At 50.1% G+C, this 15591-nt stretch overlaps 1 protein-coding gene across 6 annotated transcripts in view; it reads left to right on the top strand.

Moving 5' to 3' along the window:
- Positions 1-15591, top strand: part of Syt6 (synaptotagmin 6) — a 61052-nt gene that overhangs the window by 33671 nt on the left and 11790 nt on the right. For all 6 annotated transcript variants that reach the window (XR_002485382.3, XM_005337651.5, XM_040287353.2 and 3 more), the window contains exon 4: positions 12682-12802. Coding sequence is in view for 5 of the 6 variants with exons in the window: in XM_005337651.5 (XP_005337708.1) it covers positions 12682-12802 (121 nt within the window). In the remaining variant the exon portion in view is untranslated. The remainder of the gene's footprint in view (positions 1-12681; positions 12803-15591) is intronic.

Raw genomic sequence — 15591 nt, 5'->3', positions numbered from 1 at the left:
TTCCAGGTTCAGTTCCCATTGCTGAAAAACAAAACAAACAACCAACCCTGGATTTCAAGGCATAATGCCTAAGCTAGCTAAGAGGGAAGGGCCTAGGTGCCCCAGCAGTCATTGGCTTGTGCCACCCCCATCCAGCACTGGCGGCTGAACTAAGGTCACTTGGGGTGACGCAAACTAAAACACAGACACAAATTACCTTGATACAAGCTTCAGGACGGCTTTAAAGTCACAAGAGGCTGACGAGAGAGAGGGAGGCACATTCAGAAGTGAGCTTTTATTGGGGAGGACACTGTTCTTAGAAAGTTCTGTCCATAAAAGGGCAGAAGGGGTAGGATTACCAGGGAGCAGGTGAGTGTAACTCAACCCCAGTGGGTACGTCTACACCTGAAGACACGCCTTGCTATCCAGGCTGGTGCAACGCCCGAGTCACTATGAATCGGTCAGAGCCCCCTGCTTCAGGACTGGAAGGCGTGGTCATTCAGAGCGACTCCCCATAGGCTTGGACATCAAGGTGACAATGTCTGAGTTCCAGGGTAGAAGAACACGGGAAAAAATAGGAGTGAGTTTTTTCAGAGGTGTTGATTGTTTAGTGTGGTCCTGCATGGGATCTGGGACTGGACAAGTTGACCCATCACTGTGGCCTCTTGCGTCCTAGTGATATGGGATTGGAATTGCCTTGCTATGGTCCTTAAAGATCCTCAACCGAGGAAAAGAATCTCAAGATTGACCCCTTTGGCTGGGCGCGGTGGGGCATGTCTGTAATCCCAGTGGCTCAGGAGGCTGAAGCAGGAGGATCATGAGTTCAAAGCCAGCCTCAGCAAGGGCAAGGCACTAAGCAACTCAGTGAGACCCTGTCTCTAAGTAAAATACAAAACAGGGCTGGGGATGTGGCTCAGTGGTTGAGGGCCCCTGAGTTCAATTTCCAATACCAAAGAAAAAAAAAGTTTGACACCTTTGACTTTCCCAAGAAGCCTGTAAGGATGCAGACCCCCCTCACTCTCTCCCCAGAACCCTAGGAAGCAAGAAAACAGAAGTCCAGCTCTACAGGAGATGGGGGAACATTTCACGTGCTCAGAACTTCTTTATGTACAAGGGTTTCCTCATCATAGTGCTGGGGACTGTGCCCCAGTCAGCAACATCTATGCATGGGGACAAGAGCAGGGCCCTGGGGTTCTCTCCACTGCTGGCCCAGCTTCCTGCTCTTTTCCCATCTCCTATGAGGCAGTAACCACTGGAGCAATGTAGCTCTTAGTGAGATGATGACATACCAGGTGCTTCTGATGATAAATGACAGACCGAGGCCAAGGTGCCTCACTAGATGGTTCAAGTGAGCAGGAAATTGATTCTCTCACAATCTGTAATGCAGGGGGACAACATGCATTTGTCTCCTCTCAGGTGGAGGCTGGCAGAAGGGGGCCTTATACTCTTAAGTCTTGGAGGTTCCTTACTAGTGTTTCTCCCTTCCAACACAGGTCCTCAGCACCCCTCATCCTCAATAACCAAAGGCAGAAGGTGGGGTGGAGGGAAGTGTATCTGGGTGGATTGAACTGTCCACATCACGTCTTATGATGCACAAGAAAAAGGCCAAGGATGATAGACAGCAAACACTCCACTCCGACCAGGACCAGCAGAACCCTTATTTGCACCTAACAAAGAAGAGCACCCCTACTTTTTTTTTTGGTACCAGGGATTGAACCCAGGGTCACCTAACCACTCAGCCACAGCCCCAGTCCTTTTTATTATTTTTAAATTTTTTTAAAATTTTAATATTCATTTTTTAGTTTTCGGCGGACACAACATCTTTGTTTTTGTATGTGGTGCTGAGGATCGAACCCGGGCCGCACGCATGCCAGGCGAGCGCTCTACCGCTTGAGCCACATCCCCAGCCCCTTATTTTTTTTAATTTTTGAAACAGGGTCTGGCTAAGTTGCTTAGGGCCTTGCTAAATTGCTAAGGCCGACTTTGAACTTTCGATCCTCCTGCCTCAGCCTCCTGAGAGCGGAGGAGGCCCTATTATAATTGTAACTAGCCCAGCAGCCCTGATATCAAATGATGTTGGTTGCTTTAGGACATATTCGTTGCAATGGTTGTTCTAGTAGGGTCTGACCCAGGGCAGTCTCAGAATCTCCTCTCCCTTTTATTACAAACCTAGGATACTTCAGACTCACCTGAGGAGCTTGTCAATAATTCAAACATCCAGGCTCCACATTGCGACCCTCCTGGGGAGAACAGAGGCTGAGACTGAGCATGTGCCTACTCCTGATACCAGTTCTTTTCAGCACCTTCTTAACCAGGCAAGCCCCACAAGACTGAGTTGCTTATAATTCAACAATTGCCAGCATGTAGTATACACCTGCCCCTGTGCTCAGTGGAGAGTAAAACATAAAATGCACACCAGGCCAAGGCCAGCAAGGCACCCCGGGACAACATTTAAGGGGCATTCCCTCTTTTTTTTTTTTTTTTTTAACAATTAAGCCAACAGAAGTTTTTCAAATTTTATTTGCTTATTTTTATGTGGTGCTGAGGATTGAGCCCAGTGCCTCATGCATGCTAGGCGAGGACGCTGCCTCTGAGCCACAGCCCCAGCCCCAAAGGGGCATTGCCTCTTGAGGCGTGCACAAACCCAAGAGTGAGCACCTCGTTCATTTTTGTACCTTGTTTGCCCCACCCTCATCCTGGTGAAACAGACCCAGGCCCCACATCGTCTGGAGTGGGCCTGGGGAGGGGGGCAGCCTGAGGACAAGTGGGCATCTGCCATGTGAAAAGCTGGAACAAAATGATCAATAGAAGGAACAGAATGTTCTGGGGGCAGGAAAAACCCAGGTCCCCGTGAGGATCTGAAAGCCGGTGAGGCTGAGCACGGTAAGGAGAGCCATTGCCGGGGTGAGGCTGAACAGTCAGCCCAGTGGGGAGGGCCTTGGGGGTCTGGGGTTTTATTCCTCATACAAGGGGAAGCCGTTGGAGGGGTTTCTTTGGAATGGGGATTGGACCCAGGGGCACTTTGCCACTGAGCCACTCCCCAGCCTTTTTTCATTTTTTTAATTTTGAGACAGGGTCTCGTTAAGTTGCCTAGGTTGGTCCCGAACTTGCGATCCTCCTGCCTCAGCCTCCTGAATAGCTGGGGTTCCAGGCTGGCGCCACTGTGCCTGGCCTTTGGAGGGTTTTCAAGGGAAGTGTAATGCCATCCTTCTGACATTTTGGGGACATCACCTTGGCCACTGTGTGGCGAATGGGGCAGGTGAAGGAAGAGAAGCAGGGAGATGGGTTAGGATGCAGTGCCTGCAGGCAGGTAGATGCGACTTCGGCTCCTTAGGGCAAGGGAGATGGAAGCAGGTGGGGCACTGGAGATAGAATTTGGAGGTAGAATTGGCAGAGCTTGGTGATGTTGGAACTCGTTGCAAAGGAGAGAGGAAGGCGGGGTCCGAGTGCTGCCTCATTTCTGGTTGAGCAGAGGGGCAGGTGGAAGGCCATTTACTGACTTGGGGAAAGTGAAAGGTGATTGTAAATGGAAGAGGGAAAGGTCACCTTGAGCCTCTGAGGTGTTTTTTGGCTCTGGGAGACCAACTGCGTGGCTATGTCATGCTGGATATGTGAGTCTGGAGCCTAGAAGAGAGGTCTATAAAGGGGCCATAAATGGGGAGTCAGGAGCGTGGAGACGGGCATCAACATTATGGACGAGCAAGGAGAGAAGAGGGCCCAGGTCTGAGTCCTGATGAGCCCCTAGAAGAGGCTAGAGAGGTGGGAAGAAGGCCCAACGGAAGTTCAGCAAGACCAAGAGGTTCTGGAGTGTGGGGAATAGGAGTTGGGTAAGGAGCTAAATCTCCAGGGTATCCACCTCCAAGGAGACAAAGAAGCCAGGGTCACAGGCTCCACCATCCGTCATAATGAAGAACCGGTGGCAGAGCAGATTTGAGGTGAGGTCCCAGGCACTGGCCGCTCATGGAAGAATGCTTCAGGGTGCAGACTCTCTGGCTTGACCAGCTGTTGCCCCCAACTCTTCTAGAACTTCTCCAAACTCTGCTCTCCTCAGGCTCCCTTCCGCACCCTGGTGCCCCTCTCCACCCACTTTCTTAGAAGTCATTAGCCAACCCCCAGCGTGGTTCTGACTCATGGATATTTGCCCAAAAGTAATGGTGCATGTGAAAGACTAAACCTCTTTTCAAGGGCGGGTTCACAGAGGAGGGGCGGAGGAAGTCTCCCAAATAAAGCCATCTGTGTCCCCGAAGATGCTCAGATACAGAGACATGTGCCTCCTGCTGATGTGCTTTAGTCTCTCTAGGGGTCCTCCAGGATCCAGCACAGCCTGGAGGATCTCACCCTCCTCCCCCACTCCTCTGCTCCCCAGGACTGGAGGGTCCTTCTCCTCCAGGACAGGTCCTGAGCTGTCAGTGGCCACACTGCAGGCCACAGCTGGGTATGTGAGCTTGTTTAAGACACCTCAGTTCTGGCTCATCATTTATCCACGATGCACCGAGGCCTTTAGGGCAGAAAATCACTTGAGAGAAAAAGAAGGCGTGGAACTCAGAAGAAACACAGGCGGCCCCAGCCCTGCAGGAGCCCCAAGCCAGAACCACACAACAGACACATCCCGCCCTTCCACCCCAGCCACCCCCAGCATCGTGCTGGATCTCTGGAAGCCCAGGCCTGAGGAGGTTCAGGGAACCAATCCACAGTCACCCAGGCCCTGTGCTCACAGCAGGGAAGGAGCACCCACCTCCAAGGCTCCCCTCTCCCAGAAGAAAACAAATCCAGCTTCAGGGGGTGCAGGGCCCGCAGGGCGGGCTGAGTGTCAGTCTCTGCTCCCCTCAACAGCAGGTCGCCAGATCCTGCTGATTTTGTCGAATACGTCCTGTCTTTGTATTTGAGTGTTATCACACTTGTCCCCAGAACTGTACAACCCAAGGGCAAAGGGAGCACACCTCCAAATGAGGGCAGGGAGTCAGGGGAGGTGACCTACAAAGAGGCAACAGGACAGCGGCCTAGAAAGGACAGTGTCGTTGTCCAGCATAGTCCGGGGCATGGAGAAGTGATTTCAGGCAGTGGGAAGAGCAGGGAGGAGCGTGGAGGGGAGAAAGGGACTCAGAGGCAGGATGGGGTACAAACTAAAAGTGGGGACTCCTGAGCCTGGCTTCACAGCTCAGCTCTGCCCTTCAGGAGCTTCGCATCTTGGGGCCAGTTGTGTCACCTCTTTGTGTCAAAAGTGTCTCTGTGTAAAAAGTGGAGCGGCTCCTAGTAACCGTCTCATGAGGTTTTTGTGAAGATTTTATCTATCTATCTATCTATGCCTTAACATGTAAAAACACTCTGAACCGATGGCACATAGTAGGCACTCAGTAATTGTGAATGGTTTTTATGGCACCTGGGGTAGAGTGGTGGAAGGCCAGGGCTGACTCATGAAGAAGCTTGACGGCCCTTTGACTCGGTGGGTCCGTGATTTTCAGGCCAAGTGCTAGAAGCTCCAAGGAAATAGGCTGAGGGATTGACGCAGGAGCTCGGGGTGCCCTTTCTCGGAGCCACTTTTCATCATTATATACATTTGGGCTCTGGGGGTGACACTTCATCTGAAGACCAGGTTGTCCAACTCCAAAACAAGAGTGAAACGGGGAGCCATTGAAGAATTTTGAGCAGGAGAGCAACCTCCTGACGCCAGCAGGGAGGCTGGATGGGAGGGGAAGGGCAGAGTTAGAAACAGCAGGAGAGAGAGGGTAGAGGTCAGAGCTAAGGCAGCTCAGTGGGGAGGGAGAGGGAGGGCCCAGGGCCACCTAGAAGGGAGAGTGCACAGCTCGGTAGGTGACTGGATGTGGTGGCCAGGACTTGAGGACCCTTCCACTCTTCCCTCTGCCATCAGCTCCTTCCAATCCCACTAAAGTCTCTAAACCTTCTACACCCGAGAGGGCTCTGCTTCTCACAGGGAGTGAGAGCCACAGGCCTTCAAGACTCCCCCTGTGCTCCCCCTTCTTATCTCTCCCTGGTCCTCATTCTTCACTGTAGCCAGGACCAAGCCACCTCCCCTTCCACACGGGTGCCAGGCCCTGGCGCTCCTTGCTGGCCTCTCTACCTACCACTGTCCCTTCTACTCTTGGCCGCCGTGTCCTCCTGATTTTTTGAAACCACTCTGTCTAAAGTGGCCCCTTCGCCTGGTTTGTGACCCTCACTGGTTCCCTTGGAGACTGTCTCGCTTTCCTTATTTTTGTCTCCCTCCCCCACAATACCAGCTCCTGGAGGGCAGGGACTCGGTCTCCTTGACAGGCCCACCTCTCCAGACTCACAGTCAGTCGATGCATAGGGAATGAGTGATGCGCACTCTCGTGGTCTCTGGCGTCAGGGACTGGATGGAAGGTGACAGTGTGGGCTGAGTGGGAAATGGAGAGCGGAGACAGTCTCCTATCACCTGCAGAAGGAAGGAAAAACACCTAAGTAAGGGCCACAAGGACCTGCCCCTGTTCCCAGCTTCATCTGTCCCCATCCCATCCCCCACCCTGCCTTCTGTGCACATGGAGCCTGGCACGCTCCTGAACACTCCACGCCCCTTCTGGGTCTTTATACACTGCTGATCCCTCTGCTGGAAATGCCCTGGCTCGGTTTTCTCTGCTAAAAAAGCTCCTTTCACTCACCCGTCTAGATCCTGTCACCTATCAGGGCTCTGAGCAGCCTACCCTGATTCCCCTGGCAGAGTTTATTGTTTGTTCCTCTCCTTGTCCACATCTGGCCCACACCTCTATTATTATACTGATCAAACCAAACAGTAATTCTTACATCTATGCCTTTCTCTCCCCTGCCTTACCCCATGACCACAAGTTCCTTATAACAGTAATAATGATCATAACAGCAGCTGATACATTCTCAGTGCTTACTCTATGCCAAGCACTTTGCACAAATTATTTCATTTAATCTTTGCAACAACCCTAAGAGGAAGGTCCTAGATTATTCCCATTTTGCAGGTTAGGAATCCAAGGCAATGAAAGGTTCAGTAGGTCACCCTGCTCATAGGACTCACAGCTGGAAATTGGACCTAAGCCTGACCCCAAACGAATATTCGCCCATCACTTCCCATGCATCAGGCACTGAGTTAGAAATGAGAAGTAAAATGATGCATAGAATAGGATCCCAACCCCACCCTCAAAAGGCTCTAATAATTAGGAACACAAGCATCCATCATATAACCCTCAAATTAATGTAAAAGGTAGGACTGGATCTTATGCAGAGAGGGGTGTTGCTGTGGGAGCTGATTCCCTGGCCCTGAGTGTCTGGCCTCCATGCTGAATCATCTCTGTACCCCCAGCACCGAGACTAGAGCCTCCACAGAGGGGTTGCATACTGGATGTTTCTGTGCTCATCAGAGCCAAATTGGCTTCCACCCATTTCTCTTCCGGCCCCCCTGCCCCAAAGTAACTTAACAGCACTTCCTGCCCAGTGCTTCCAAGATCATTTTTAGGTCTCCTGTGACTTTTCTAAAAGTGTAGTGGATGCTCCTCTGCTGATGATGAGAGACTCAAGACAAGTTGCTTAATGATTAAGAGACTAGAAGTGTTCTCTAAGAGATGGGGAAGCACTGTTCTTGCTTTGCTCAGCCTGGATTCCCAGGGCAGACTTGGAGGCATTGATACCACTCATCGCCTCTTTAGGAAGAAGCGTGGCTCGCCCTGGAGAACAGTAGGGCATCCAGGGACTGAAGGAATGAGAGCATTTGGATTTCAAAATGAAATTTCTGGATGCCTTGAGGAGGTCCACGGACACCAGCCAAGCACCATTGGGCTGTCTCAGTTGATGGTGGTTAATAATGGATTTTCCAGTTTGCATTCTCAGTCCTCACGGTTGCCAGAAAATCATCTAGTACAACCCCTTCGTTTCATAGATTAAAGCTCAAAGATGTGAAATGACTTGGTCAAGGTCTCATGGCTAATTGGCGGCAGAGAGACTAAAAGTCAGGCTCTCTTGACTTGTGGCTCAGTGCTTTTCCTAGGCAGCCAGCCCACAGATAGAATCCCCGCCCCTCATGCCTAGGGCTATGTAAGTGCGTCAAGGAGAAAAATCTGTAACAGCTGTGCAGGTGGGCCGCTCTGGTACCATCAAGAACAGTGCTGCAGTCAGTGGGCCATTTAGAATCTCCCTGCGCAGGCACCCTGGGCACTGCTCAGGAGCATGCCACTATTATAGGCAAGGATGTCAGGCAGACAGGCTGCCCTTGAGGACAGATGTCTCCTGGTTTTCCCTCCCTTGGCAGCAGACCCACCCTCTCCAAACACTAGTCTAGACTTGAGGCCAGCTGCTGTGGAGCTCAGATCCCCTTCATCAGCCCCTAGGTGAGGAGTTGGGAGGGCCAAGCTGGTTTCTGCAGCTTTCTGGACTACAGTGACCTCTCCTGCACCAGGGAGCTCATTACCAGCCAGGGGCCCTAAGGCGGCCTCTCCAACAGCAGGTAGAGATGAAAGCAATAAGGTGTTGGCTGTTCTGCTGCCCCTGGTCACCCCTGGTTTTATTAAAGTCCAAAGTCTCAAACATTTCTAATGTGGATTAGAAGTCTGGTAAGGTATGTGGAATCTAGGGCTGAAACCCCCTGAGACAGAATGGGGCAGAGAGAGGGTCAGGTGAGGGCGGCCATTTGGGTTGAGCTGGGCTCAGCTTGCCAGAGAAGGAGGGTGGCCACCAGGAGATGCTGACTATCTCTGTTTGCTTAGCTCCCGTCTCTCTATTTACTCAAAATTAACCTATTTATTTTCCTTTATCAAATAACCCAGTCCCCTGCTGCCTGCTTGTTCAGGGGAACAGTACCTCTTCAATCTACTGAGTCAAGAACAGCCAACTCGCCCTCAGGCCTGATAAGACCAGATCATCTAAAGCAGAAGCCCCAAGACTGGGCTTCAAGGGTCCTGGTCCCATTTCCTCTCTGCCTCCATGTCCCAGTAGGATCCTAGATCTGTCCCTTAGCTTGTATGGGCCCACAGATGGAAGGTGGAAGTCACTGTTGGGTGCAGGGTCTGGAGTGGGGGCTCCACAGTGTACGCAGACTCAGTACCCCCATGTCCCTCAGGTGCCATGGTTCTAGAAGGAAGGAAAGCCCTGCAAAAAGAGTGTCTATAGGCCCAAGCTCCTGGAAGGAGCCAGCCTTGAGAGCAATTCCTAGAGCCCCAGAAAGTTCCATTTACCCTGAAGGAACCCTTATAACCTCCCAGGTCCACAGACAAACTAACTCAAACTCCCCAGTGGAGACAGGCTGTGAAAGTACAACTTAGCTTCTGTAGGATGGCGGTGGTGGGGACATGGTGACAGTAGCCTATTTACTCCCTCTCAGAGGGGCTGTAGCAGCTTCCAGAATTCTTCTCAGGGCCCTAACTTGATCGTAGCACTGATAGACAGAACTATTCTTGCCAGGGTTCTTTTAGCTAAAATGGAATCCTCCCTTCCTGCAGGCAAATATGTAGCCACTCTTGTGTGCCGTTGGGTACCTCTGAAGCAAAAGTCAAGAGTGAGGGGACTAGGGGCTGTGGCTCAGTGGTGGAGTGCTTGCCTAGCACATGTGAGGCACTGGGTTGGATCCTCAGCACCACATACAAATAAATAAATAAATGATGGTATTGCGTCCATCTACAACTTAAAAAAAAAAATACTTAAAAAAAAAAGAGTAAGGCAAGAACCTTGTCCCAAAAGGGCCTCTCATTATATGCTGGGGATGGGGGGGGGCACAGATGCAGGTCAAAGGTGACTTGGTGGTTCCTGTGAGCTCTTTGGGGCAGAAAACACTGCAGGATGTGGGGGAGATGCTCAATGCAAGCTGGACCCTGAGGCAGGGGCCCTGGGGGTAATAAACAACCCTGGGTCCCATAGCAGGTATAGATTGTCCAAGCAAAGAGGAGAGAGAGAGGCATTCTGGCTAAAGTGACCAAAGATACACCAACCACGTGGAGCAGAGAGCTGGCAGAGAGGGAGGAGAGAGAATCAGGTGAGGAGGTAAGACAGAGCCCAACTGTTGAGAGCCTCAAATGCAAGCAAAGAGGATGAGCCTTGATTCAGAAGCCAAATAAGGGAGCCACTGAGGGCATATGAGCAGTGGCACTGACACAAGAAAGTCTGGCACCAGAGCACTCGCTGGCCACGCAACCTTGGGTGAGTCCCTTAACTTCACCAAACATTCATTTTCTCCCTCTTGCAATGGGGATAATAAAGACACCTGCCTCATAGGGCTATGCTAAGACTCACAGAGAGAATTTAGCAAAGAACTTTGTAGAGTACCTGGCATGTGCTCAGTGGACAGTCCATTACTGGCTTAGCGAGTCTGTAACTTTGGTCAGGCTCAAACCTTGGGGAACTTAAAAGGGAAATAAAGGGAGTTGGGCTTCTCTTTGTACCTTGTTTCTCTGTCAGAGATGGACCATTCAGTCAGATGCACCATCCCTGCCACAGGAGATCTGACCACGTTCCCACAACATTGGGGAATTCTTCTGTGTTTCCCTCCATTAACAAAGAGACTAGGGAGACAGGAGATGCACCTGAGGAATATGGGGGTCCTAGCACTTTCCTTGAACTGGCTACACCCCCCTAAATTACATGAGTTAAGAGCGGGGTGGGGAGTGGGGAGGAATATATACTCTCCACAAAGCACCGTACCTTTGGCATTCAGCAAACATGAGTGGATCATCCAACAATAACAAAAAAAGAGTGCTGTGTGGTCAAAGGGACATCTCAAGGTTACCTTGAGATGCACCCTAGTGAGCTGTCAGGGGTTCTATTCATGGTGGAATATGAGGAGCGCTCTCCCAAGAGATGGGGCTCAGCTAGCCAGGCAAGGCTTTTCAACCTGAGTAAATGCAGGATGTAATGGCAACAATCCCTGCCTCCCAGAGCTGCTGTGAACCTCAAAGGTGGAAAAACATCATAGACAAGCTGCATAGGTGATGGTCTTGGATCACTGGCTCTCTGGAGGTCAGGGGCATGTGTGCTGGCGCAGGTGACTGGCCCTGCTGGGGTATCCCTACTCTGGCTCCAGTCTGACCTGCCTCCTGGGGAACTGGGGATAGTCACCTTCTGTCACTCTGCCTGGAATTTGACTGGGGGCGAGGATAGGTGGACAAAAGGCAAGTGTGGGGTTAGGGAAGGGTGGGTGCCAGCGCCACCTAGAGGGGAACTTTGGGATCACATGCCCTGGAAGGGGTTGGGTAGGGGGAGTCTTGGCTAATTCTCCAGGCTGGTGGGAACTCCAACCCTCTCCAATAGAGGGTGGTCCTTTGAGAGGGGAATGGACAAAACCACCTAACTTCTCTCCTGCTCAGAAGTCACCTCCTCAGGAAGGCCTTCCCGGGCTAAAATTACAACTGTAACCCCACCCTGGTCATTTCATATCCTCTTCTCTGCCTTACATTTTTTTTCCTTGATACTTTTGATTATCTAACTTATTTATTGACTTTTTAAAATTGTCCTTGGCCCTAATAAAATTCAAGCTCCACAAAGGCAGGGATTTTTTTTTTTTTGTCTCTTTTGTTCTCTCCTGTATTCCCAGCACTCAGGTCAAGACCTAGCACATAGCAGGTGCTTAATAAATATTGTTGAATGAATGTATGAATAAGCACAAACCCTGAGCTCCACTTCTTCAAACCTAGCTCTGGGAGCCGTATGGGAGCAAACATCTCTGTAGCTTGAGTTCCAAGTCAACTTTACCCCATTTCAGTAAATGGGGAACAGGAAAAGGAAGCAGTCTGTCAGAGTGCTATCTAATACAACAGATGGACATGCTTGCCTTCGTTCTAGGAAGATATTAAAACTTCTAGGGAGGGAAGTTCTGTTTTCTTAGAAAACTTCCAGGGATCCCCAGCCATGATGATTCTTGGGACAGGAGAAGCAGCGGAGTGTGTGTTCCTTGCTGGGTTTATTTTTGGAGGATGATCACATTTAAGGAAAAAGGTCAGAGAAGATCTAAAGCCTGGGGTCAAACCCGGGATGACAAGGGTACATCTCCTTGGTTGGCAGCATGTCCCAAGCAGGGTGTCAGTTCCTTTTAAGTCCACACCAAGACTTGAAGTTAGAGAGCTGGGTGTGTTTCTGGAAAGTTGGGGATTGGCAAAGAATGACCGAGCTGAGGAGCAGAGGCAGAAAAGAATTGCAGATCTGCTAGGAGAGGGGCCACCCGATGGCTAGAGCTTGATCCCATCCAGGACACTACCACAACCACTAGCCTTGACCCTGGATGGGCATGAAGTCAAGGGGACCAGAGATAGGGAAGGGTGAGCTGGAGAACTGGAATGGACCATCCAGGGCGGCTGCAGACAAAGGGTGCCCACGAGGCAAGTCAGACCAAAGCAGAATGGGAAGGACTGGGACCAGAATCTGATCAAAAGCCAGAGAGAAGCTGGGCACCTGATGGCACCTGCCTCTCATCCCAGCTAATCAGGAGACTGAGACAGGAGAATAGCAAGTTTGAAGCCAGCCTCAGAAACTTAGGAAGACCCTGCCTCAAAAATTTAAAAAGAAATGAGAAATAATATTGAAGGGGGTAAATTCTATTGAAAGAGCAATATGGTTATTTTGTACCCAGTTACTCCTACCATGGAGGCTAGTCCCTTGGGTCTTGAGCACATGGCCCTGTGACTCCAAGAGTTTTCTCCTGGGCCCCAGAGTGCCCCATGGCCCCTGCACAGGGAGAAAGCCCATGTGTGCCTCTCACCTGCCTTCTTGTGTGCTTCTTTGCAGGAAAGCGTGGACTTGGGAGAGATCATGTTCTCCCTCTGCTACCTGCCCACGGCCGGCAGGCTAACCCTCACGGTGATCAAATGTCGCAACCTCAAGGCAATGGACATCACAGGCTATTCAGGTACCTCTCTTACTCATGTGGCCTACCATGCAACCTCCCCAAATCCAGACATTAAGATTTGGTTGAGCGTTCAGGAAGAAAGAGCAAGACCTGTGCTATTCTTAGACTAGGAGCACCAGCGCAGGAGACAAAGACCTGCATCCACTTCTGTCCCTTCTTTTCTGTGTAAAGGCTGTGGTTTCTGTGTTAGTTTTCCTTCACTGTGACAAAATACCTGAGAAAAATCAACTTAAAGGAGGGAAGGGGTACCCGAGTGATGGAGCATCTGCTTAACATGTGCAAGATCTTGGATTCAATCCTCAGCATTGAAAATAATTCATAAATAAAAGATTGATTTGGGCTCACAGTTCCAGAGGTTTCAATTCATGTCCTCTGGGCCCTATTTCTTTGGTCTGTGGCAGCCTGGGACCTCATGGTGGGAGCACATGGCAGAGGCCTGTTCACCTCATGGAAGCAAAGAGAGAGGAAGAAGAGGGGCCAGGGTCTTAATATCCCTTCAAGGGCATGGCCCCAATGACCCAACTTCCCTCCACCAGCCCCTACCTCTTGAAGGTCTCCACTACCTCCTATTAGTGCTATAGGCTGAGGACCAAGCCATCAACAAATTGGCCTTTAAGGGCCATTCAAGATCCAAATTATTGCAGTTTCCTAATCTGAAAAGCGAGTTAATCCACATGAACGTTTAGCCTTGTGCCTGACACATCATGAGCACTCAGTAGAGACGAGCTATTACCACCATTCTTTCTCTTAGAGGAAGGAGAGGGAATCCGAAGGAAATATATAGGAGACAAAGTAAAGACAATCTTCACAGTTTATATGAGGCCCCAGGACTTCAAGAAGGGTTTTGTCAAGTTTGTGCAAATGTTTGCAGGCCCACACAGGCCTAGGGCAGCAGCCCTGTGTACTGAGTCAAAGGAGCAAATCCACTGAAAAGCAAAGCGCATTTTTTATCTGAGCTTTTCCTGCAGGCCTCCCAGCCTCAGCCTCAACACCAAGGGAGCTGAGCTCCAGCAGAATAGAAATACAGGGCCATGCCAGCAACGCCGGAGAGGCTTGTTTGGAACAACTGCAGAGACCTGCAGGCTGGACATGGCTTGATCCTCCATGGTTCCACAAGTGTAGAATTAATTCTACAGGTGGTCGTGGAAGGTATTTGCACTTGCAGCTTGAGGCCTGGGAACCTCCTTCTCCATCAGCTCGAATTGCCCCCAGGAGTAAGAGAGATAAAGCCTCCCAAACAACAGCTCAAGCTCAATGGCTTGTAGAACGTTCTGGACATTTAGGACAGCAAGTGGGGGGAACGTCTCAGTTTGTTTCCCTAGACCTTCTCCAAGAGGCCCTTGTAATGATTCCAATTAAGAGTGTAAAACCACTCAGGAGACAACTCTGAACTTGGCTGGGAATGTATGGAAAAGTTTTCCTTTGTATTTGTTGATTACTTATTCTCTAGAAGACTCCTAGGTATAACCACATTTGCCATACAGGGGAGAAGGTCCTGCTGAAAATACGTGGGGCAAAGCGCAACCTCGTGAAGGTGGAAGAAGATGAGGTATCAGGCCTAGGAAACTGTGGTTTTAGGAAAGAGTGGTCAGGAAATATTAATTCAGTATAACCTGCATTTACTTACTGCACTTCCTCTTCCATCTCTCCTACTGGCAATTGAGCCCAGTTGCTTTCTACCACTGAGCTGCATCCCCAGCCCTTTTTATTCTTTATTTTGAAACAGGGTCTCTCTAAGTTGCTGAGACTGGCCTCTAATTTATGATCCTCTTGCCTCAGCCTCCCCATGTACCTGGGATTAGGGGCATATGTCACTGCACCCGGTTTATTTACTGCATCTTTGAACCTCTGGGAGCCTCTGCTTCAGCCTCCAATTGTCTCTGTGGTACCCTTCACCAGGCCAAAAGCCCCCCAAGGAGACCCCATCCCCCCAACCTCCTCTATCCACCAAAGCTGCTGACACACATCAGGACACAGTGAAGAGCTTAGGGAACCTTTGCTGACATGCAGAAAATTCTCAGGCAGCAGTAAGTCGGCTTCCCTCAAAATACAGCCAATGTCGATTTCATTTTAATACTGAAATAAGTGTGTGCTGGGGACAGAAATTCACTAAGGACTCTTGGGGCTCCTGAGGGAAATAGGATTTTGCTGTCCTGGTCCTCACACTATCTTCTCTGGTATAATTAAAGTGATGTGCAAAAGAGAGAGAGAGAGAGAGCTCATAGTAAAGCCATAGGTAATCACAAAGACTGTTCCGGATCAGAGGGTTTGGGGCGAGAGGTATTTTTATGCCAAGTTCTAACATCCCTCTCACAATTATCCCTCTTCTCTACTGGGTTTTGAAATCTGGTATTAAATCTCAGCTGGATTCTGAAAAGGTAGGGGTCCTCTTTGCAGCAGAGATGTCTATTTTGTTCACCCATGTAAGTAAGTTTGTGGAACATAGGAAACATTCATTAAATACAGATTAGTGAATGAACGAGCGAACGTGTTTGTGGGTATTATGAGGATCTTGGCCCCGAGGGTGGCACAGGGCATGTGTGGGTGCCAGGGGCCTCTCAGACTAGATTTCCTGTTTTCAAGGATGAGTTTGACGTTGCCTTCAGCCGATCCAACATCAGTTTGATGTGGGACTGATCTGGGGAGTGAATGGAGTTTATTAATTGCCTGTTCCAGACATACATGGCATTGACCTCTAAAACCAAGGATCTTTCTGTTTTTCTTGATCTAAAATCCCTGAATCAATTCTCTAAACCCTTCTGCTAGGACCATAGCAATTAAAACTGTGC

Source organism: Ictidomys tridecemlineatus, chromosome 11 (assembly GCF_052094955.1).
Source record: "Ictidomys tridecemlineatus isolate mIctTri1 chromosome 11, mIctTri1.hap1, whole genome shotgun sequence".
Lineage (NCBI taxonomy): Eukaryota > Metazoa > Chordata > Mammalia > Rodentia > Sciuridae > Ictidomys > Ictidomys tridecemlineatus.
Note: the sequence above shows the minus strand (reverse complement) of the source record. Positions and strands in the feature narration are given on the sequence as shown.